This window comes from Pteropus vampyrus, unplaced genomic scaffold (genome assembly GCF_000151845.1).
Source record: "Pteropus vampyrus isolate Shadow unplaced genomic scaffold, Pvam_2.0 Scaffold19, whole genome shotgun sequence".
In the NCBI taxonomy this organism is placed as follows: Eukaryota; Metazoa; Chordata; class Mammalia; order Chiroptera; family Pteropodidae; genus Pteropus; species Pteropus vampyrus.
Genome location: NW_011888800.1, coordinates 9,313,669 through 9,339,306, shown reverse-complemented (window position 1 = coordinate 9,339,306; position 25,638 = coordinate 9,313,669). Strand labels below are relative to the sequence as shown.

The window sequence follows — 25,638 nt, the reverse complement described above, 5'->3', positions numbered from 1 at the left end:
AAGAGAATAAAGACTGGAATAAAACTAGAACAAGGTATCTAGGACAACTATAAAAGATGTAACATATGTGTAATGGGAATACCAAAAGAAGAGAAAAGAACAGAAGAACTATTTGAAATGATAATGATTGAGAATTTCCCTGAATTAATGTCAGATGCCAAACCACAGATCCAGTAAGCTCAAAGAACACCAAGCAGGATAAATGCCAAAAACAACAAAATCCCTCCAAAAAACTTACGTTGTAGCATATAATTTCCAAATTACAGATAATCAAATATGAATGCCTCTAATATGCCATGTCACTGTAGACAGTGTCTGCATATACAGATGTTTTTGGCATTAATGCTAAATTTATGCAGAATATATACATTTTTGGTGTTTTTCCCAGTTCTAAATTACAGTGCTACAACCATTGTAGGAGTTAATATGGCAAATTCATATTGTAAAAATCAGACTTGAATTTGTTGGCATCTAATCAAAAGTAGCATTATTCATCCATTTTTATTCTAATGAACTGGTTGTACACTTTTTTTTAGCAAGTAGAAGCAAGATAGGATTTTTGCTCTGCTGAAGTCATTCATGTATGAAAGACATTTGAAAACCACTGTCTGATAAGGACAGTATATCTAAAAATGGTCAAGATAAAATCTCAAAGACCTCTTGCATTCTCATTTCATTTTACCCCAACTCTGGAATTTCCTGGTGGTTAAGGTAATAAATAATGAGAGTAGACCAATGAAAAAAATAAACCAAGATATTATACATTTAGGGTAGTAATAATACAATTTTAACTTGAAAACTATGGTGAAATGGACAACAGTTTAAAAATTATATGTTTAAATGTAAACATATTTTTGTAGACATATGACATGAAAAATAAATGCATGGAAGCGGGTAAACAACCTTTGATCATATATCTGAATGAAGTGCTTCTATACACTAGAAACCTGCAGTTTATCCATGGCAAAACTTGGGCTGTAGCTTAAAAAGTAAACAAGGGCAATGTAAAAAAGATGAATCAACCTAAAACTAAGTAAGACTAATAGAGTAAGTGTTGCAAAAATTGAGACCAATACATGGTCTTTGCTCTCAACATTTCTTTAATTAACATCTAGCTAGTGGTTCTAGCATAGATCAAAATCACATGGAGAGCTTGTTAAGAAACACACTGCTGGGCTGCATCCCAAGAAATTCTCCTTCAGAAGGTCTGGAATGGGACCTAAGAATTTGCATTTCTAACAAGTTCCTGGGTAGTGCTAATACTGCTGGTCCAAGGACCATACATTAAGAATCACTGGATAACCTCATTGCAAACAATTCATCCTCATTCTAACTCCATATTTATAAATATGTGGTATTGTTCTTGTCCTTACCTTTATTTTAGGGGAATATACTGTGACTGAAACCCAAAAGAATAAAGACATGAAAGAATTTGAGAAGATAAAATTACAAATGAAAGGGCTAATATTTTATTCATTTGGACCTCAGACACTCAGCAATTTCACCCATATATGATAAGCTGTAACCACAGAAGTAATCACTGAAATAAAAAAAGAATAAAAACAGCCAAGAAGAACCACAGACATGCGGTTACTTCCAATTTTCCACCATAATAAATTGGAGTCGGCAGGGAGGGATACCTATGATAGCCAAGAAATATAGAAATGGCAAGAAAAACAGAGATATGAAAAAAAAAAAAAACCTGAATGGGATTAGGACAGCGAGAGTGATATAGACTTCAAATGGAAATGGAAAAGAAATAAACACATAAACAAAGAAAGATACACTGAGCAGAAGTGACCGTAAAAGAAAGAAAAATAATGAATAAACTATTTAAAGTGTGGGTTAATTGACTGAAAGGACAAGCCAAATCCTAGAAGCCTATATAAGGATATTACTATGCTGTATTAAAGCACATCAATGGCAGCAATCTGGGAACATTTAGTCTGAAAGAAATGGGCCATATATACTTTTAATAAACATAAATGGCTCTAACATAGCATACCTGTCATGAACAATAACTATGAGTAATCAAGAAAAGGTTCAAATATAGGTGACTCTTATCAAAGCAAAAACAAGTACTTTAAAACTTCCGGCAAAATTTTTCATAAAGTTATATCCAAAAAGTCCTGGTAATTAATGGGTAGTTAATTAACTGGAAATATCAATCATACAGGTATTTTTGACTTTTCTCAAGTGTTACTGAGAAAGAGAATAGGGTCACGTGAAAAACAATCTGATTGCTTTAGATAAATACTCTAAAAACTTTTACTTACCAGTGGGAAGATCATCAACTTTTGCAAGGTCATTCTCTTCTATTCCAGGCATTCCTGCATCACCGTCTCCTTTGACAGGTTCTGCCCAAATAACAAAAGATATAACTTTGTATTTTTCCTTACATAAATTGAAAATGTTTTGAAAGAATATAACAATCAGTTTCTAAAACAATAAGCTACACTGACTGAATGTCTTTATACCTTGCTTTGGACATAGTCATAACTCTAAAGTAACTATTTTTTCTCCTCTATCAAAGAATCCAAAATTGAAACAATACAGACACATAATCATAACTGAACTAAAATCAAACAGTACTCTTTATGATTGAAAATGTTCATCTCAAAATCATAAAAGAATATCTTATTAACAGAAAACAAAACAGTAGTAATACCTTTCCCATGTGGAATATGATTGCTTGAGGGTTCTTCATTCTTATCTGCAGCATTCTCAGGTACTTTTGGAACATTTTTAGGTGCTGCATGATTGTTTATACTCAATTCATTTCCAACTTTTAATTCAAACTTGTGGGCCTCTTGCTGTTAGATAAAGATGTGATAACAGTAAATATTTGTCAGTTCAAAATGTTAAACCATTGAAACAACTTTTAATTAAATGTTCTGAACTGTTCATTTTCTGGAACATACACTATGGGTCCAAATATCAAACATTTTGAAATGTGGGATATAACATTATTTTCTGTTCAGTTTTGAATAGCTGATGTGAAGTCAAAAGAATAACCAAAACCTTTTTTAAATTCTCTAATTAGAGTAAATGGCCTGAAGTGTTAGGCAGAGATAATTCTCTTTGGCTATGCTAAGGAAATGATTCTGCAAGAAGAGTCTTGCTGAGCACTTTAGGTTGCTGTGGCGGCCTACAGTTAGGCATTGTCCTGGGAGCTGTGGGCAGGGTAGGTTCTCTGTGTTGTAATAGAGCAGGATGGCAGACAGCAAGAGGTTGGCACACAGGTGCTCCATCATGCATGACAGATGGCTACTTCCCAGAAGAAACAGCAAGGGTGGAAAACAGGCACACTTCTTCCCAAGTGCACTGACCACTTAAGCATAAGAAGTAATGGCAGAACAATATACAGGTCAGTGCTCCCTCCAACCTACTCCTAACCATATCATCTCCTTAGAAAACTTGAATCTTCAGGTATATGGTTAGGCCTGACTCAGTTCTATTTTGGGCCAGTTTTCTCTTTTATATTAGTTGAGTTGCCTCGGTGGAAAATTAGGAGAGGCACAGAGTCAAGGAGACATTGGGTTGCTGTATAGGTCCTTCTACTTAACATTAAATGCATTTATAAATGGTTTGTCAATTCTAGAACACCACGGAATATAATCATTAGTAATGTTATATAAAACAATAGTATTAAAAAATCTACAAGAAATCTGCAAATGCAAGAGCCAAATTGTAAGAATTTATCACAATAAAGGAGAAAAGGTGCTACAACAATCAGGTGTAGTAGGTATTCCAGTGTACCTGGAGATAAAATTAATAATAAACATGTGCACCATGCTCCACAGTTTACAAAGTGCTTTCAAATTTATCCTCTAGTAGAGATAAATGAACAGTTTTAGGAAAAATAAAATAAAATTGAGGTTTATAAAGAAGTTAAGTAGCTTGTCCAAGGTTACAAAGCTAGAGAATTGTGGGAAAGGAAATCAAACCTAACAGTCTTTCTTATGCCCACATTTTCTGGGAACTTGGTAAGCTATAGTTAAATCTGAGAGTTTAAGTGTTGAGCGAAACGATAAACTAAAAAATTTTTAAATGTCAATATGAAGGCCAAGGGTGAAAATCTCAATGAGGTACAAACTGAGCACCTATCCTGCATTTCTGTGCATTTTTCACTATAATGCTATATCATAAGGCTATTTCTATAGTACTACACTATCAGTAGATGCGAATAAAACAAACTGTTAAATAAAACTTAAAAGTCAACAAACTACTGTTCAAAATATTTTTCCATTTGAAATAGTTAACAAAGATGTTAACTATTGATGTTAACTACTGTCCTTTTGTTAATATGTTAACTATTGTCCTTTTGATGCGTTATGAATGACCATACTTTTAAGTGAATGGACAGTAAATATTCTTAAAATGGCTTTCTAAATGCAATGTTGGTAACTTGGTAAGAAGACCACCTAATTATTTTTTAAATAAACTTTTTATACTGAAATAATTTTAGATTTACAGACAAGTAATTATCCTTCACTCAATTTCCTTTAATATTAACATCTTACATTAGCATGGTACATTCACAAAACTAAGAAAACATTAGTATATTATTAATCAAACTTCAGACTTTATTTTGATTTCACCACTTTTTCCATTAAGTCCTTTTTCTGTTCCAAGATCCAATCCAGGATACTACATTGCATTTAAGTCCTCAGGTCTCTTTAGTCATCTCTGGTCTACAATTCCTCTTCCTTTGTAGCATGAAAGCAATAAACACATAAGTGTGTGGCTATGTTCCAATAGGACTGTATTAACAGACATGAAAATGTGAATTTCTTATAATTTTCCCATCATAAAATATTCTTTTGATTTTTCAACTATTTTCAAATGTAATAACCATTCTTTATTCATGGACAGTATGAGAACAGGCAGCAGGTTAGATTTAGTTCGCTAGTCCCTTCTTCAGAGTACTTTCTAACATAGGCATGTGCTTAGTTAAAAAAAAAAAATCTCTGAATACCACTTATGCTTGTTTTACATAGCTTACACTAGATTTGTTCTTATGGGAAAAAAACTCAAATTTCACAGAATCAACTTGTTTTAGGAGTTGGAAGAACAGTGAATAAAGATAGGGTGGGAAGGCTGCTGGTCTGAGGGGTATGGGCAAGTTCTCTAAACAGCTCCATTTCTCCTCACCTTGTTCCATTTAGGGCAGGAAAAGGGCAAAGAAAAATTGGAGAAGAAGTTAGTTAATTATAATATAAAAACAGCCTAGTATAGAAGACAGAAAGAATTACGCTTGCCTGGAAAAAGGGAAAAGCTTTCATATGAGTTTCTTGGAAGAACAGAAGAGAGTAAACTTACCCCATTATTTATATGGGCTTATAACACAAATGCAACAGCAAACCTCTCTTCTTCCTTTTGGGATCTATTATGCTCCTCTAACTATTCACTGTCTCAATAATACGTTTGGTTATCCTCCATGGCCCTATGCCACTAGCTTACTCAGACCTGCTATCTTCCAGCAATTTAGCCTCACATCTCTTTAAGGCAGACTGCAGACAGGCAGTAGCTATTCCACTTTGTAAAACAGTGAAACAGCTAAGAACAAAAATCTAGTTTCCTTCACTTCTTTTCCTTTAGGGAAATGGTACCAAATAATAAGAAACATTTTTCACTGTTTAACTTCTCTTTACTTTAAATCACAAGGCTTTACACAAACCACAGCTAGTCACACTGCAGGGTGTAAAAATAAGAATGTCCTAATCACTAGTAATCTTCAGACAAATTCTCTCCGTTTCTAGCAGGAACTTTGTAATATGCATCAACTGAATATGGATAAATTAATAAAAGAATTTGCCAGTCCCAAAAATATGAATCAAAATAGTAGCTAATGTTTCATTTCTATATTTTAAGAAAGGAATTCAGAATAATGGAAATTTATAATTAAGGGAAAAGTTTCTCAATTTTTTTCTATTTCTCAAAAGCATAAAATAGGAAGTAATTAATTTTTCAGTAAAATGTTTTCTACTTTACAATCTAAGAAATATATTAACAGCAAAAATTATTTTTAAAAGTCAGATAAAAGACATTTAGCTCAAAATTAGTTTTAAGAGTTGAGGTTATATTTTTGAAAATATCTAATTTACTCGGCAATAAAGCCACTCCACTGCAAGTTATTTTTAGAATTATGCAGGTTAGAATACTTAAAAATACAATATTGTATAACAAAAGTACATATTTTAATTTCTAAATTACATGATTTATAAGAAGAACATATTCTGATTTAAGTATTTTTTAAATTTACCTTTTGTTCCTGCAAAAACTGGTCTGCTAATTTTTTAATATTTTCTTCATGTTGTACTCTTAATTCCTTGATCTGTTGTCCACACTGAAAACTAAATTACAAAGTCATTCTTTTAGACTATATTATCTTGGATTGGATTCTCAAAATTGTCTAGAAGTTGAAAACATACATTTATAATGACAAAGCATTCAGTTGACATGAAAGTGGGCAAGGAAGGACAAAGAGCAGACATAAATATAGCTGACAGTCAAAATTCTTAAAATATTTGAAACTTCAATAGAAAATAAAGAATACTGATAAAGCTAATTTAAAAAACAGAAATTAGAAAGATGAAGTTTGTTTTTATAAATTGCATTTATAAAAGAAACAATTGTCAAAGCCAACTTCAATCACAGAAGAGAAAAACACTATAGAAAACTGTAAGAATAATATATAGTAATAGATGAGGAAAAAAATAGAATTTTGAGAGTTGATAAGGAGTAGCAGCAGATGATTCATCCAGTAGTTAGTACTTTAAACACAGTAATAAAAGTTTAAATCATAGGAAGAGCAAGAATGGAAGGAACTAATAAACAGATTGGAACCATCAAGAGAAAATGTAAAGGAACAAACCATTGGACAAGCAGTCAAAGGATACAAATAGATTGTTCGTGCAAAAACAAATAGTTAATAAATATATAGAAAAATGTTAACTCTCACCATTAAAAATCCAAATTAAATTCCCTATATGTATTTATGATATTATCTATTCCTATACTAGCAAAAATAAATTAGAATTATAAAAGCTAATGCTCATGAGGCTATGGGGAAACATTTACATTATAAATTAGTAGTCATATTAGAAAGCAATCTAATGATATGAGCAAAAAAAGCAATAAAATATTCTATCTCAGGAACTCTGTATTTGAGAATATATACCAATGAAATAATATAAGAAAGGAAAAATCCTTTTTGCATAAAGATTTTTATAGCTGATAGTCATAATAATGAGAAAAGGAAAAATATAGTGGTTCAGCAACTGGGAGAGATTAAACAAGCTTTGGTACATTAATGGGCTAGAATACTATACTGTCTCTAAATATACTCGATCTCTAATCCTATAGTTATATGGATAACTACTGAATATTGTTAGGTTAAAATATATACATGTCATTGGATGCATATTGATAAACTACAAGAGTAAGAAATAAGAAATGGATAAATGGCACTTTAAAGTATGGCAAATCTTTCTATTTCTGGTGTGCAGACCCAAAAACTACCTTTTACTGTAAAACTGATTAAAGATATAATAAAGATTTTTAAAGAGTGATTGCTAGAAAGGCCCCTAAAAGGTTCCCAGACCTCATCATAAATTAAGTGTAGAGGTGTAAGCAAGGAGACTGAAGTACAGGTGGCACTCAGACCTCAGCTATTCTGGGGACATCTCCCAGTGCTGTCTTCATCTTCAGAATGCCCCTCAAGAAGAATCGCAGAATCTTAATCTTTCAGTCTTTGCCACACCTAATTCAATAAAACTCAGGCAAGATTTTCTGTCTCACATAGGCAGACTCGACATGCCTTGTAAGAGATATTTTCATGGTATTAAACATATTGAAATAAAAGACTATTTTGGATTTCAAAGAGTCATAGAAAGAGAATAGAAAATGAATTGAAAAGACCTAAGAAAATGAAAGAAGAGAAGAAAAGAAAAATAGAAGCCAGAGAGGAAAAAACTGTCCAAAATTGGAGAGATATTCCAGATTCATAAATATTTGTTGCATGTAGCACCTTACCTCTCATATTCTAACCTCTTCACAAGGTAAGTATTGTTCTTCCTATAGTCCTGAAGCTGGTCTTCTTGTCGAAGAAACTCCTGACGAAGCTCAGCAAGTTGCTCTATCCACACAAGGTAAGAATCAAAAGAATAAAGTTTACTCACTCTAATGCTTCCTATTGAGAAGGTATGGGATTATAAAAAGTTATATACACTTCTCAGCAAGTTAAATTATATAATCGGTACCCCCATTTAATTGCTTTTTATGACACAGATGGGCAATAAAATTTATTTTAAAACAATGTGGCTTTCACATCAATCAGAAATATTTAAAAAGTACACATCTTTTCACATTATGTAGACATACACTAAGTTGTGGAAACAGTATCCAAAAAAAGAAGAAGAAGAAGAAGAAAAACCTACCTAATTCTTTAACTCTATCTGCTTTATAAAAACAGGGTGGAATCATATTTTTTAGATATGTTCACTGTAGGTATAGAATTGAGGTTTCTTTTTCCATTTTAAACCACATTTGACTCCCAACTTAGGTGCCAAACACTTTAAATCTCATTTTTAGTTCTGCTACTGATTCACATAATAAATATACCAAAATATCAAAATTCCATTTTCAAAGCTCATATTTTCTGGACTAAGGCTGAAAGTTTTAGTTATAATGAATACCATGAAATTCCAAGTGGAAAGTAAATTAAAAGCTGGGCCATATGCTCTTTTGTGTACATTTAATCCATAATTACTGGCTCCATCTTTTCTAGAGCTGCTTCTTCTTCATCTGACCCTACAAATAAAAGAAATTCAGCCAGAGAAGAGAAATGTCATTTCGTAGATGGTTTAAAAATAAGCTAACTGCTAGCAGTTAAGCAAAAGTAGTTAAGAAGATCTTAATATTTTTTTAAGGTCTTAATTTTTTAATGGCAACAGAAGTCTATTCTATATAAGTGACATCTTAAGACTAAAATATGTTTAACCATAATGTACCAATATTATACCTATGTTCATGAAGGCTTATAGAATTAGTCTTATTACTTTAAAGGCACTCCAAAACTGCTTGGGATGTAAGTTTTTAAAAAACAAATGTAAACATATATTTATAATATAATTACATCCATGTAAAAATTAGACTAAAATAAAATATATCAAAGTGTTACCAGTGATTATGTTTACTGGTAGAATTTGGAGCATTTTTTTTCTCTTCCCAAATTTTATTGTGGAATCCTAAGTGTGGCAATGACAACAAATAAAAATTTTAAAGTCACATAAACATCTGCTGAGGTATATAAATAAAAAGTTTAATAATCTGCATAATAATAGTTACCTTATAGTATAATAATCAGGTATGAAAAATGATTCACATAAAATGCTTGTACCTTGTTCATTAAAATTTTTTTTTAATTGAGATATAACATTGTGTTAAGTTTAAGGTACACAACATGTTGATTTTATTCACTTACTGTGAGTGATTATCACTATGGTATAAACACCTCCATCTTCTCACATAATTACCATTTCTTTTTTGTAATGAGAACATTTAAGATCTACTCTCAGCAACTTTCAAGTATATCATACAGTATTGTTAACTGTAATCACCATGCTGTATGTTAGATTCCCAAAACTTATTCATCTTACGACTGAGAGTTTGTACACTTTGACCAACATCTCATCCCCACTACCTGCCAGCCCCTTGTAACCACCATTCTGGCCTGTTTCTGAGTTCAGACAAGCCACATTTTAAATTTCTCTTCTTACTCTATTAATTCTCCAATATGTAAACACGGTTGATCTCCATAGTTTTTCACCCATTACCTCTACTTCAGATACAAGTAACAAATCTGAGGCCAGGTACCACTGAATATCACATTTAGCTTGTTATCTGATCCCTGGCCCAATCTCCTAAGATACAAAGGGCTAGAGGTAGTAGAAATTAGCTTTAGCTATGGAGACAAGACAATGAGATCTCAGCAGAAGGCAGTGACAAATAGGTCTTGTAGCTTACAAGGTTAGCCAATACAGTGAACCTATGCTTAGGCAGGAAAGATTCTAGAGAATTGAAAAGTTATTACAATTAAAAAAAACAAAAAAAATCAGCACTATCTAGCAGCTCTTAGGGAATGGACCTCAATTGGTAATCTTTAGGACTCATTTAGGCTTCTTTTTCTGACACAGTAAAATAAATGAAGTAAGCTAAGTTCACCTTCAGAATGAACTTGAGGCTTAGTATGATTTCAAATTTTGGAATGGCTTCTTTGCCTCTCCACAAAGCTTCTCACTAACAGTATTTGAAAATCCTTTATCGGGAAACAAAGTTTTCATTTCTAAATGGAGATAAAAGGCTTGAAATACAATTGATAAAGAAAAATAAAACATCGTTATGAGTTAGTTTCAGTCCACGTAAAATATCAGATTATTTTTGTTTGAATATAGGGAAAAGATTATAAAGCAAGGAGCTAATTGGTGCTCTGAGTGGGTTGAAACAAAGACTTGAAAGAAGAAAAGTAAACAGAACAGAAAGCAAAACTAAAGATAAAATTTTTCTATGCCACAATTTTACTTTCGACTGATTGCCATGTGTTTTCTTTATTTTGAACCCAAAGATATTCTGTCTAGTGTGGCTGCTCCAAATCACCACAGTAGGATTACCAGAGTAACTTCAACTGAGATCAGGTCCATGGTTGATTATGCAGGATGTTCTATCTCTGACAGTAATACCAGGGTATGTTACAGAAGGATAAAGTTAAGAAAGGCTTTGTCTAGGACCAGTTTTTAAAGCAAAATAAATATTTACTTCTAGAAAATTTCGACTTCAAATTTTCTTAATTTTATAGGATTAAAAATAAGGTGAGCTTTTCAAAATAAATCACTGTATACTAGAATGTTATTATCTCAGGAATTAAAAACCAACTCTCATTTCTTCTATTTCTAAAAATATATTAACTACCGTAAGGTTTCTTTTTTTTAAGGTCTCAGTGTGAATTAATTCTATTACATGCAGTATTAATTTTGATGAAGATAGTTAAATCTAGATTTTATTGCTGACATGTCAAAATGTTTGTTTCAGTAAAAATATTTCCCAAGGTGCAAAGTCACAATAATGAAATTCGATCTTAAAACTGTACTAAAAGCAAAAGCTGTACAGTTATGAGTTTGAACAAAGCCTTTTTCTCTGCTGAATAGTAACATAAAATTTCAAAATATCTCAATATCTACTTCAATGCATATGGTACAATAAAGATTTTTACTCAGTAACACAGGCTGTCATTTTTTACAAGAAGCCACAAGACTCTTTATTCAACTGATCTATAATTTAATAAGAAATATACTCTGATGATAAGCAGAATCATGTGTAAAAAGTGCAAGCTGGAAGCAGCACTGACAGTGTGGCTTCTTTCGTGTCATCCTAATGCACTCTTGTGAGTCAAAAAGAGCTGAACATGGACACAAATGCAATAAAAAACAATATGGCTACCCAGGAAACAAATTTCTAATAGAAAGTAAAAGCTGTCCTAAATCATAGATAGTAAAAAATTAATAATTCCTATTCAGGAGTTACAACACACAAATAACACTTCCTAATGGTTTTGCTAGGTGAGAGCAAAACTTCAGTAAATTACTAAGCCAGCTTCTCCAAGAGGGATGATAAAAATATATTATCTAATTCTATCTAAAGAGGTTCAAAATGGTTATAGAAAAAGAGATATTTATGAAATTAGAGAGCATGTATTACCCACATATAAAAACTGAGTTACTGCATGCAAAACACACGGTGTTGGAACCAAAGGGTACGAGGAAGAAGAAGGGTGGTCCTCAGATCTCAAACTCTAAAGGTCAGTGATGGTATAAGGTAATGTACACAAAGCATAGAGTTTGTTATCCTTACCTATTATTTCCCATAAAAACTTTAGTCATCTCCTATTCTTCATCTAAACAAAAATATGTATATCTCCCCAGGTTTCTTGTTTCCAGGGTATCTAAAACATTAAGCTTGGAAGACGTGTCCAAAACATCCCCAGACCTGTATGGATTATTAGCAGATTGGACACAAGTACAGGGGGGCCCTGTCCTTTTCCCTAGAAGTCTAATAGCCTCGGAATCTACAGCTCAATTTTCTTTGAGGATTCTTTCAACATTTCATCGCATGAACTCTGTCTACAGAACAGGATTAAAATGCAGGCCCTCAAATTTTAACTTGCATTTATTAAATATAAAGCAATGTTAAAAAAATTTTTCATTATATCTTAAAACAAAAGGATAGATGTTTTGCCATGAAGGAGCTTTGTTCAAAAACTTTATTTCATTTAGCTGTTTTGCCATTTCTTAATTCTTGAGAATTTTAGACATTTTAGGTGCTTTGGTTTATCTTTAATGTATAATTGTTTCTTACCCTTTAAATGATGTATATCTGCCATCTGATATGATATGTTGCTCTGTAGTTTAACCTGAAAAAAAAATTAAGTTTTCATTTTACTAAAGAATAGTTTTCCTCATATTTACTTTTTTCTCATATTCACTTTGAGCTAGATCATAAATGCAAAAGAAAAATCCTTATTATCTATACACTACCTCTTTCCAAAAAGAATTAAAGATAAATTGATTTTGTAATATTCATTTTAAATCTGCACAAGAATACTCATTTTATTTAAAATATAAGTACAACTTTCAAAAATTTTAAAGTTTGAGTTGAATATTGATTAATGGTACATGTTTTCAAAATTTTACCAGAAGAGACCTCTTACTAACTCAATATTTAAAAAAAATTTCTTGAATCAATTAATGTAAAATCAAAAGTAATTAATATTTATTGAGCTTCCATAGAATGACAATACATAGATAATACATAGGACTCATTGCTATGGTTACTGTACTCTAGGAGAGTAGGAGACTACTGTTCTATTTTGGAGGAGAGAAAATGTTGGTCTAAGCCAGGGGTGGGCAAACTTCAGCCTGTGAGTCAAACCTGGCCTGCTTCCTGTTTTTGTAGGGATGGCAAGCTAAGGATGATTTTTACATTTTTAAATGTTTGGGGGATCGAAAGAATAATATTTCATGAATTATATAAAATTCAAACTTTAGCGTCTATAAATAAAGTCTGATGGGAAATAGCCACACTCATTCATTTAGATAGTATCTATGGCTGCTTTGGACCTACATTGATTGTGACAAAGACCCTATTGCCTGCAAAAGTATTTACTGTCTGGCTCGTTATAGAAAAAGTTTGTCAACCCCTATCTAAACTATTAGATTTATAAAAGAGAGATAAATATATGTGAGAGCTATTAAAATGGATGAAGGAAAAAGCTTGCTGATTGATTGGGGTAAAAGATGAAACATCAACGATGATGTTTACATTTCTAAAGTAAGAGGACTAGATGAGCAAGGCTGCAATACTCCGTAATAAGGAAACACACAGGAGAAACAGACTTAGGGTGGGAGGAAGAAGTGGGGAGACGACTTTTATAGACTGAGATCTGTTGAATTTGAGGCACTTGTGACAAACCCAAGAAGCAGTCTTCAGGAGGCAGGTGGAAGTGGATCTGGAGCTCAGGCATTAATTTGAGAGTCAGAGTCATTAGCATACAAATGGCAATTAAAACCACGGGAATGAGAGCACTGATGCAAAGCTGCAGGGGCAGCAGAAAACTAATAGCAACAGCTAAGTGATCAGTTGATCAGAAGAACTGGTCTCTAATAACTTCTAATTAACCTGTTTACTTTCTTTCTCACTTCCTTTCTTTTTGATCCATTTTTTTGGTATTATTTGCCCCTCCAAAAAACATAAACATCCTTTATTCTTGTTTTCAACAAGTTTGCATTTTTTTTTATCCATTTTTATGGTGCTATTCCAGCTTCTCTGTACTCTTTATTTTAAACTTGCTTTTGAAATCACTAGAGAGATGCTATTCTTGAATACTAGGCTATGAGTGACCTCGGCTTCCCTGGACTGTCTCTTTTATATCCTTATACACTTTAAAAATATATTAATGGAGGAGGAGAAATTCAATCTACAGACTACAAAAATAGTAAAGGGTTATATGGGCAGTACTACTTTATTCTTATCATTTTAATTTTCTCTTCAATCTTCTTTACTGAGAATGGAGACGCTGATCTCCACGGCTCACATGTGAAGTCCTCGCATTTCAAAGCTGCTCTGGAACAATATATTTTACATGGTATTAATAAGAAAATCATAGCATATCTAAATAAAAGCCTTTTCTTAATCCAAACATAATGAATTTATTTCCCCTCATTCCTTTGCCATGTAAGGATTTTTCAGTAAGCTTCTCAGACCCCCTTTTATAGCATATTTTTCCCTTCCTATCTCATGTTCTTTATTACTCCTGTCAATCTTTCCAGCAGGATACTCAGAAAAATCTTATATTCAGCATTCAGTATTATCAGCAGTTCTCTCAGTTCCTATTCACAGTAGTTTCATTGTGCTAGTTATCTCATCTTCCATACATGTCTTTGAAGACAGGTGCCAAGGATTTGCTCAAGGATGTCAGAGAAGTCAGGGGGCAGATCATTAAACCCAGAAGTTCTCTCTTCTCTACAGTAATTTTATGTTGCTCACTTTTGGAATTTAGATGTCTGCTACTAAATTATCTGTTCATCTTTTTGACATTGCAGTATTATAAGCATCCAATCTGTTTTCTCTCTACATATACACCCCACTCCCAAAATTCTTATCTAGCTCCTAAAATGGTTTGATAAAGAATTCTAATATACGATGTTGCCCTTTTAAGCAAATCTAAATGTATTTTTACTTACCATGACACTCACTTGTATGTAAAGCAATAACTTACTTTTGGGTTTAATCTTACATTTTCTACCACCTTGAGTCTGCTTATAAAGACTTTTTCCATTGGTTTCTGATGTTTAACTTTTGCTCCAATTTCAAGTTTGTGTTTTCTTTCTTTCCATTAATCATGCCTGCATATAGATGGGTGTCTTTAGTTCTTCACCTTCTTTGGCTTTAAACTCTCCTATGAGAACCTTCATTTCTTTTAAGACTTCCACCATCTTGTCACCTCCAAAAGGAAGCTTGGCTCCCCTTCTGCTTATTCCTCCTCATAGCTTTAATTTCCTTGTGTTCTAATAGGAATTTGTTTATCTTCTAAATGACTCTGCCAAAACTTCCTAGTTGTTGAGAAATTAATTTGAGTTCTTACTACTGCATGATCGTAAAAAAAGATATTTCACTTTGCCACATATACTCTCTGCTGAACTGGCTATAGGAATATTTTCTTCTTTTTTTCTAAGGCTATTCTAGACAGATAATAGTACATAACTAAGAAGTATTATTTAATCCTTATTTTATAAAGGAATTCTCATTGCCTGGCTTTATAAGTCCCTTTTCGGTTACTTTCAGACTTTTCCCAAAATATCTTTACTTACGATATATAAGAAAGATACCAAATAAGTGTTTTATTTTATCTTTCATATTTCTTTGGAGATGAGTGACAAGTGTGAACAGACGGACGAATAGATGGATGGAGAGATAGAAAGACAGACATATATATTCACAAAGAGCCCCATCCTCTTGCCTAATTTACACCTATGGTCAGATAGACTCCAACCTAGATTCTAATATAGCCTTCTAAAATCCCACAATGCTCAAAATGCCTTGACTGGCCCCACAGTCTCCTGGGAAGAGCCTCATATTTAGTCCTTTCAAAAACAGAACATTCTTTTATCCCATGCAGTCTTATTTCCAATAAGACCATTGCCTTATTTCTTTTCTACTCCCAATGTTTATCAAAAATGAGAACAGAAACTGTCTTTCACTCTGTGTGTCCATAACCTGGCACACTTCCTGACACCAACAGACACTCAATTAATGTTTGCTTAACGACTCCCTAGATCTTTATGTTCCACACTCTCCTACCTTAAGTTGTAGCTTCTTCATACTTCTATAATTCTACTTATCCTTCAAGACTTCTTCTGAATTCCCTCTTTTACTTCCCCTTGTTATCAACTTCATTGCCTCAGATTTGACTTTACCTCTCCCTTTCTGTAACACTTGTTTCTCTGGAATTTGGAGTCCATCTATAATAGGTCGATTATCCATGTTCTCTTGGGCCTTTTCCATGTTAATCTCTTGAAATGTGTTTACTATCCTTCCTGAGACCTCTTCTTTTTTCTCTCTCTTCTGAGGTGTATGTTCTTTATCTCTTTTCTTCAGTAAAAATTATCTTCTCCTAATATTTTCTTATAGCACTTCTTGCTCATCTCCAGCTACTTCATCTATTTTCCTCTAATCTTTCTTCCTCTAATACCTAAAACTTAACCTTTATATTTCTACCACTTCTTTCTGAAGCTCTTAATGCTTTACTCATCCCACATGGCTACTCTGAATTAATTTTGGCAGCTGTTACCAGCTCAGTTGCACTGCTTCTCTTTTCATTCAGGGACTTTGAAAATGGCTCAGATGTGCATGCTTCACTTTCATTATGATCTGTTTTTAGGCAATCAGCACAATGATGACCATTGATCCCAAAGGTTACACACAATTGGCTTTTTACAGATGTCATTTCTGGCTTTTTCTCCACACTAGAAACATTTTTCCTGATTATATCTCATGCTCAGATGATTTCTAGAGGCAATTTTATCTTCTGTAATATAACTGCCAAACCTGGCTGATGCTCAGAATCACCTGGGGAGCTTTAAGAAATACAAATTCTTGCCTCCCCTAACACATTCCAGTGTGATTCAGTAGTCTGGGAATAGTCCTAGGAATCCTTTTTTAAAAAGCTCAAATGATTCTGATAAGCAGCCAGGTTTAGCGATTACTCATCTATAGTATGTCTTTGCCTGGCACCTCTACCGGCTGGATCAAAATAGAATGTCATTAGTAATAACTAACGGGTATTAAGTGCTTATTTTGTGCCAGTCTCTTGCCAAGTGCTTTACAAGTATTATTGCATTTAACCCTCACAACCACCCTATGAGGTAGGCTCTCCATTTTGCAGATGAGGAAACCCTCTATCAAATGCCTACAGTAGATTCTGGATATTCTCCCAAGCAGTCCCAGACCAGAGTCTGTGCTCATGACCACTGTACATACACTAGATTATGCAGGTAATTAACCTTGTTTTCTTACGACTCTTACATTGCACACATATTATTCAGTCAACATTCCAAATACACCTGCATCTTTTACTTGATCTGTTAAAGAAGTAGGCTTTCTTGAAGCAAGTTTTAGTTTAAGCTATACCCAGTTACATTTTTAAAGAGAATAATCAAAATCTTTGGTCTTGGTTGACTATAATGAATCACCACAAACATTTTTTTTATTCACCCATTTATTTTTATTCATTCAATCATTTATAAAGCATTTACTGAGTATCTACTATGTGCGAGGCCTGTGGACCCAAAGTATTTGGTCTTGGTCTGTTAAGAAGAATCACAAAGAATCACCACAAAGTTTGTTTATTCATTCACTCATTCTGTCAGCCAGTCACAAGGAAAACATTTATTGAACACCTAAGTGAAAGACACTGTATAAGGTCTAGAAATACAGCAATATACAAGAAATGGAAAGAGGTCTGGGTAAAGGATACAAATTTTGGAGTCATCAGCATAACTGAAGTTTTCTGAGTGAATATGATCACTTAGGAAGAGAATAGAAAAAGAAGAGACGAGGATCTCAGACAGGAAAACTATGAACTACAATACTTAAAGATGAATAAAGGTTTTAAGTCAGCAAAGTAGACTAAGAAAAACAGTAAAGTCTGGTGTCATGGGAACCAGGAACACAAAGTGCTGGGTAAAAAGATGCTGAGATATTAGGAGTAGGAAGAGAAAATGCAGATGTGAATAAAGTCCTCTTTTCAGGAAATTTGACTGCGAAGAGGAAGAAAGTCTCAAGTATTTTTTAAGTGCTTAGGAGTAACTGTAGATAGAGACTGAATATAAGAGGGAGACTGAATTAATAACAGTACGAGGTCTTTGAAAAAGTAAAAGAGACTGCAGAGAACAGGTGGAGAGGCTGGTCCTGGACAAAGGATGAACATTTTTAAAATTCTAACAAGAAGGAAAGACATATGAGTAGAAATGTAGGTATGTCTGCAGATTTGGCAAGGAAAGGTTTATCAGTTCCTGTCCAATTCTTGGTCAGGCAGGAGAACTGATCACTTCTTGGGTTTGAAGAAGAGGAATTTAAATAGGGGTGATGGGGTAGGGGGAAATCTGAGGAGGGTAGAATTTTGAAAGTTGTTGGAATGGGTTTATTGACTAGAGAAATGTAATTTATAAGATGCTGTTGAAAACCCAGTGGGGGTAGTTGATCTACGAGTACTAGTCTGATTATATAGTCTTCTCCACCTGTGCTTGCATGCGTGTATAAAAGAGAATAATGGCAAGAAATTAAACTGAAACAACAGATCATGGAATTTTAGCCCAATAGGGAGGAAAGTAAAGAATGAACAAGTCTGCTGGAAGGGAATAAGGAAAGGATCAGTGGTCCAGATGAAGTTGAAAAAGTAGTTTGTTCAGCTTTTTTGATACATTCTCCTACAAGTATGCAAGTTTGAAGTTCACAAACTTTAAATTTCAAGGATTTGAAGTTCTATGTCAGGTTTATGTTAGAATGAGTTAATAATCAAGGCCTTTGGTAGTCATTAGTGTTGGCAAATACTACTAGTTTTCACCACAGGCACTTGTTGGATTGCCCCTCCCCATTCCTTTGAAGTTGGGCAATGAAATGTGAGCAAAATGACATGAATCGCTTCCGGGCATAAGCAATTATGGGGAGCACAATTTGTCACTCTCTCATTCTACCACAACAACCAGTGTTTCAGATGGTGGCTTCTCAGTCAGCCTGGGTCCCAGAATTAGGAAGTTACAGAGCAGTGCCTCCAGTCAACTCACAAGGATATGTTGAGTGAGTGATAAATTCTAAAGCCATGTAAGAGGGTGCAGATGGTGGGCTGTGAAAGGGAAAGAGAAAATGAAAGGTGGGTAAGGAAAGCAAGGCAGACCTGGAAAGTATGAGAGCAAGAGTCTCTTCCCCAACTGCCATATCCAGCCCATAAGGCATTTCCAGTTGCACCTCTTACTAATCCTTGAAACTTGAAATGTTAAAAAAATCAAAATAGATTCTCTACAAATTAGCAGCCCTTCTGAACCTTCTCATTACTTTCAGTGTCATCATCAATCTTCTCATCCTATTTACCAACCCACTAGTGTCTACAACTGCATGCATTCACACTTCATACAAGTCATCACCAAGCCCTGCCAATTCTTCTTTTTCAATTTCTCTCACATCTGACCTTTAACTCTTTCTATGTTTATGGCAACCACCTTGATCTACATGGACTAATATATAATAAGCTCCATAAGAGCAGAGATCTTATTTGTTTGTTCACCCCTGTAATCTCCTGGCACACTGCAGACACTCAACATTATTACTGAATAAATAAATGAAGAAATCTAATCTCTCACTAGTCTTTTCCCACTTTTATCTATTTCCAAACAGTAGTGAGAAACATCTTCGCAAAAAGTTTTTTTCCAATCAAATCTTTCTTCTAGTCAAGATCCAATGATAGAATATTATTGCCCACAGTGTAGAATCTAAAACTCATCTACCAAGCATTTAAATGCCTTCCATAAGGTGGTACCACTTTCTCTATCCAGTTATTAGAAATGGTCTCCTTGGCATAATCAAAGTAGTTATAACTACTCTTTCCTATGTCCATGTTATCACCTGCAAACAGACTATTCTTCTCTTTCCTTTTTATTAATACAAATTACATTGCCTCCTTTAAATTCAGAACCAAAACTTAAATTGATTTCACAGTAGTTACGTTAATTTTTATAGATAAAAATTTCATTACATTCACTGTCCCCCACCCTTCCAACATGCTCCTAATTTTTTATGCTACCAGGCTCTAATCATTACCTTCCACTTCTAGGTCCCATCTAATTCTGTCATGTCCCGGCCACCTCCTGCCAAGACTACCCACCATTGTTGCCACATCCTGTTTTAAGTTATAAGGGTGCCTTTAATTTCTTCCTAATTTATTCAGCATATCTTTGAGTACCTATGTTGTGCAAGTCATTGTTCTAAGTACTGGGGATATAGCAAATCACACACACACAAAAAATCTCTGCTCTCCTGTAGGGAGACAGGGCACAATAAACAAGTCATACAGTATATTATAAACATCATGATAAGTGCTGTAAAGAAAATACATTAGAGATGAATAAAAGAGAGAAAGCCTCAACAAAAAGGTGTCATTTGAACAAAGACTTGTAAGAGTGAGATTTACCATGCAGCTATCTGGGGGAAGAGTGTCCTAGGCAGAGGGTACAGTCAGTGCAAAAGCCCTATCTCAGGAGAACGACTGACATTTCAAGGAACATCAAAGAGGACAGTGTGGCGTAAGTGAAGGAGGCAACATGAAGGGTGGTAAGAGATAAGGTCAGAGAACTATGAGGGAAGCAGATTATAGGACCTCTGGGTCATTGTTAAAGACTTGGGTTTTTTCTGCAATTGAGATGGAAGCCACTGGAGCATCTTGGACAGTTAAAGAACATGGTCTATTTGACATTTTAACACGATACTATTTTGAAAATAGGTTGAAGTGGGAGCAAGGACAGAAGAAAGGAGGCCAATTAAGCTATCTCCAACAATCTAGGCAAGTGATGATAGTAATTTAGACCAGGATGGTAGTAATGGAAGTAGGCAGTTTGGATTCTGGAAATACTTTGAAGCTGAACCAATAGGACTTGCTGATAAATTGGTTATGGGGGTAAGAAATAAAGAGTCAAAAATGAGCAATTGAAAGGAAAGAAGGGCCAATAACTGAGTTGGAGAAGGCTGTGTGAGTAGAAGTTTGGCGGTGGGAGAAAGATCAGGGGGTTTGGCTCTGGACAGGTTAAGTCCAAAACCATATTTGCCATCCAAGAGGATGATGAATAGAAAGTTGGATATCGAGCCTGGAATTCAAGGAAACAGTCTGGGCAAGAGATAAAGGTTTGGAAATCATCAGTGTATAGATAGTATTTAAAGAGGTAGCAAGATGGGCTCTCCAAGGGAGTGAGTGTAAATAAAGAAGAGCTCCAAGGACTAAGTCTTGGGGCATCCCACTTGAGGAGGAATCAGAAAAGGAGAATAAGAAGGAAAGGCGAGAGAGGTAGAAGGAAAGCTAGACTTCCTGAAAGCCAAAATGAATGATGTGTTTCAAGGAGGAGGGAGTAACTGACTGTGTCAAATGCTGCTCAAAGGTGAGGTAAAATGATGACTATTGACAACTGGATTTGGCAGCACTGAAATCACTGGTACCTTGAAAAGGACACATGGTGGTGTGGTGGGGGCAAATGCCTGATTAGAGTGTATTTAAGGGAACGTGTTTAAGCTGAAGAAGAACTTACTTTCAACAATAATCCTCTACCTAGCATAAGGCCAAAATAGGGTTTCAGCTCACTTTTTGTGAAGTTACCTCAGCTGATCATATTAATTACTTTCAGATAAAAAACTCCTGGGAAAATTAGTATCAGAAGACATACTCATTACTTTCAGATAAAAAACTTGATTTTTATCTCACTTCGGTTCTCAGCACCTAGAGTAAGCATATGTCCTAGATTTTATAAGGGTTCCAATTTAATATAATTTTATTTTAGTTAATGAAGGGGATTCTTTATTTATTTATTTATTTATTTTTTATGCCTACAGCACCTGGTCTTCCCAGGTGGTCTCCCATGCAAGTACTAACTAGGCCTGACCCTGCTTAGCTTCCAAGATCAGACGGGATTGGGCTTGTTCAGGGCAGCATGGCCATAGATGAAGGGGATTCTTATATGTGCAATTATTTTATGCTGCTATAAAAGTTTCTATATTAAAATTTTTTCTCAAATGAAAAAGAAATTCTTTTTCAGCCAGGGGCTGGGGAGAGGAGGAAAATTAGTTTTGTTCAATGCATATACTGTTTCAGTTTTGCAATATGAAAAAATTGTAGAGATCTGTTGCACAACACTATGCATACAGCTAACATTATTGTACAATTAAAAATGGTTAAGACGTTATGCGTTTTTTTTTTTTTTACCACTTTTTTGTTGTTTTTTTTTTAATTCTTTTTCAGGCATCATGTCTCGATATTCTATTTGGAAAATATGGATACTATGCAGTTAATGCAAATAAAACTCTAATTGGAGGCATACCAGGAACTATAACATTTGAGAAGTGTTTCTCAAATAGTGTTTAGAGGAGGAGTACCTAGCATGGCAGTCCCTCCAAATTTAGTCTTTTTGGCTAAAATGATACATTGGGAATTTCACAGAATTTTCCTATGTATTACTGCATTCTCAATTCTTTTTTTGATTATCTCAGAGCTAATTATCCTATAAGTACATTTTGGATTATTTTCTCCTAAATGCTTCCACTGACTCTTCAATTATTTTCTCCAGTGATTAATGATCTTTCTGTGTTTTATTCCCTTCAAGAGTGCCATATGTTAGTACCTTCAACAATGGAACCCAGTGGCGGTTTCCAAATAAAGCAGAGTCCACATTTTGAAGCAGAATCCACATCTACTCCAGGGAATAAAGGATTCTACCAAGAACTAGAATGATGTCAAAATATGACAGTCTCGTTTTCACAAGCAAACATTTTACTTATATTTTAATTAATGTTTTCTGTAAGTTCTTACTTAACATGTACGAGAAAGTCAAATAAATGAGATGTGCTGTATACAATTAAAAGAAAGAAGAGTGCCATATGTACATACACTGTGAACTTCTTCTAAATCATTCCTTAAAAATGTTAAATATGATCAGTTCCGAAACTTATCTTTTGTTTCCACTGTTAATAATTCTCCATCTGAGAAAGTAACCATGGTATAGTGGAAAAAACTACTGTATTAGAAATCAGGAGACCTAGGTTTTAGTTCTAACATCAAGTACTAGAGACTAGAGGCAAATCACTTTTAAAAGCTTTCTTCTATAAAGTGGGAACTGCAAGCCCTATCTACCTTACAGTTTAGTTATAAATATCAAATTAATCAGACTTATTCTCTTTTCTTGCTGCCATTGTTTTAAATTTAGGCCCAAAGTTTTTGCTTAAACTTCTGCAGTAACATATTTCCTAATTGATCTTGATCTCAATTTTTTTCTCTACAATTTTCCTCCACACTACACTTACAATTATCTTTTCAAAATACAAATTTTATTATATTGGTAACAGATTCTTAAAATATATCGAAAGCATGAGCAACAACAAAAAAAGATAAAATTGGACTTCATCAAAATAAAAAACTTTTGAACATCAAAGAACACTATCAACTCAGTGAAAGACAACCCACAGGAGGGAGAAAATATCTGCAAATCATATATCTAATTAGGGCTTATATCTAGAATACATAAAGAAGTCCTACAACTCAACAAAAAACAAACAATCCAATTCAAAGATGGGCAAAAGACTTGAATAGACATTTCTCCAAAGAAGATAGAAAATGGCCAAGAAGTACATGAAAAGATATTCAACATCATTAGCCATTACAGAAATACAAATCAAAACCACAGTGGGATACCACTGCTCTACGTGTATTTCCCCATTAGATCCAGTTCCTTGAGGAAAAGTATTAAATCTTATAATCTTTCTATCCCTAGCACCTAGTAGATACTCAACTTTCTCAAGTAAATGACTTATGCATATAAAGTGCTTTGAAAAGTCATAAACCACTATATCAGTAAAAGGATTTATTTCATTTTACCCTTTCTGAAGTTATTTCAAGTTAGTTTCCAGCTGATGAAATAAGTCCTTAATGATAAACAATATGTAACTCAATTTTTTCATTATAATTCCATTAAACTAATCCCAAGGTTTTCTTCTCTTCATTTAATGCTAAATTGAATCAGAAAAAAATATTTTTTGGTTTCTAAATGAAGAAAATACTAACTAGATGTAGTATCATACATTTCAAAGAAAAGATATATTCTATTTATGCTAGAAAGATAATGGTTTTACATAATAAGTGGTTTTACAACAGAATATTTTGATTTCGTCTTCCAGAAAAGTAGTGTAATCAGATATGTGAATAATATATCTTTGATAGCCCCAAAACATATTTATGCATACCTTGATTAAGAGCCAGTACAAACTGCTTAATCAATCATCAAATATTTACTGAGTCCACACACCACAGTGCATAGTACCAAATATGTAAGTGTTTACAAAATTTAGACTAGACTTGTATGGTCGAGAAATTCACAATATAAGATAGAAGAAATGAAAAAAATTGATCCAATATAAATGTGCAGATATAGTCATTAACTCAACAATTATTAACGGAGTATAAACCAGGTACTCAAAACATATGCAGATTAAGAGATATGGACTCTGCCTTCAAGAATCTTAAACACTTACAAAGTAATGTTATGCCAGGAACTGGGGTAATATGGAGATGAATAGAACATACAGCTCTGCCTGGCTCACAATCTAGTTATGGAAAGACAATTATAAATAATTACAGCAATTAACACTGATGACTCTTCCTCAAAACTCTTTTCTCTTGGCCTATGTGACATCATAGTATCTGGCTTTTTCTTACTCTCTCTGGTTACTCTTTTTCAGTCATTTAAACCTGCTCCTCCTCTACTATACCCTTCTATGCTCCAAGGCTCTGTTTTACATATTCATCATCTCACTCTACAACCCAGGCCATTCCTATGACTTCAACAACTATAACAGACTTAAATCTGTTATTAGGCCACCCTTTCTACTGAGTTTCAGAAGTGTATTTTCAACTTCCTACTTGTTATTTCATAGATTCTTCAAACTCAACTTATCTAAAATTGTACTCTTCTCAAACTAACTTCTAATTTAAGGTAACTACATCAGGCCATTGCACCACCATCAGCTGAGTTGTACAAACCAGTATCAAGGGATTCATCTTTGACACCCTATCACACATAAAAATGTATTATAAAATCTCATTAATTCTATTTCTCCCCATTTCTGTGCCTTAAATGACCCAGTGTTTCTCCATCAAGGTGCCACCGGCATTTGGAACAGGAGAGTTCTTAATGTTGGGACTCTCTTGCAATATAGGACATCTAGTGTTCCTGGCTCCATGCTGAAATGCCATGAACATTCCCCAGTCATTAGTACTAACCAAAATACCCTCTGAGGCTGGTATTGCCCAGGTTACTGTGCTCAGTTGATTCCATTATCTTTCATCTGCATTACTAAAAAAATGTTTAAATAAGGACTTTATACATAATTACTTACCTACATCAACTTTTTCTTCCCTCCAATCGATTCTCTATTGTGCAGCCAGAGTAATGTTTCAAGCTCAATTTAATCTAGTAACTCCTCTACTTAAAACCTTTTGATGTTTCTGATCTTAGGAGAAAAGCTCTTTGTCTTTCACCATTAAGTATAATGTTAGCTACGGGATTTTGATAGATAACCCTTACAAATTCAAGAAAGTTTCCTTCTATTCCTATTTTGTTGAGAGTTTTTAATAATAAGTGGGTGTTAAATTTTGTCAAATGCTTTTTCTGCAAGGGTATCCAATTCCACCACTTCTATTTAACATTGTGTTGGCAATTCTGGCCAGTACAACAGGGAAGGAAAAAAATAAGTAAAATAAAATATAAAATAAAATAA

General features: G+C 33.9%; 1 protein-coding gene and 1 pseudogene across 4 annotated transcripts in view; both read right to left on the bottom strand.

Moving 5' to 3' along the window:
- CASC4 (cancer susceptibility 4) overlaps nt 1–25,638 on the bottom strand; it is an 85,005-nt gene that overhangs the window by 50,322 nt on the left and 9,045 nt on the right. For all 4 annotated transcript variants that reach the window (XM_011355030.2, XM_011355029.2, XM_023527827.1 and 1 more), the window contains exons 2-6: nt 12,415–12,469; nt 8,038–8,140; nt 6,266–6,356; nt 2,669–2,813; nt 2,277–2,357 (exon numbers count right to left, since the gene is read on the bottom strand). In XM_011355030.2, the coding sequence (XP_011353332.1) occupies nt 2,277–2,357; nt 2,669–2,813; nt 6,266–6,356; nt 8,038–8,140; nt 12,415–12,469 (475 nt within the window). The remainder of the gene's footprint in view (nt 1–2,276; nt 2,358–2,668; nt 2,814–6,265; nt 6,357–8,037; nt 8,141–12,414; nt 12,470–25,638) is intronic.
- LOC111736430 lies at nt 21,697–21,815 on the bottom strand (annotated as a pseudogene).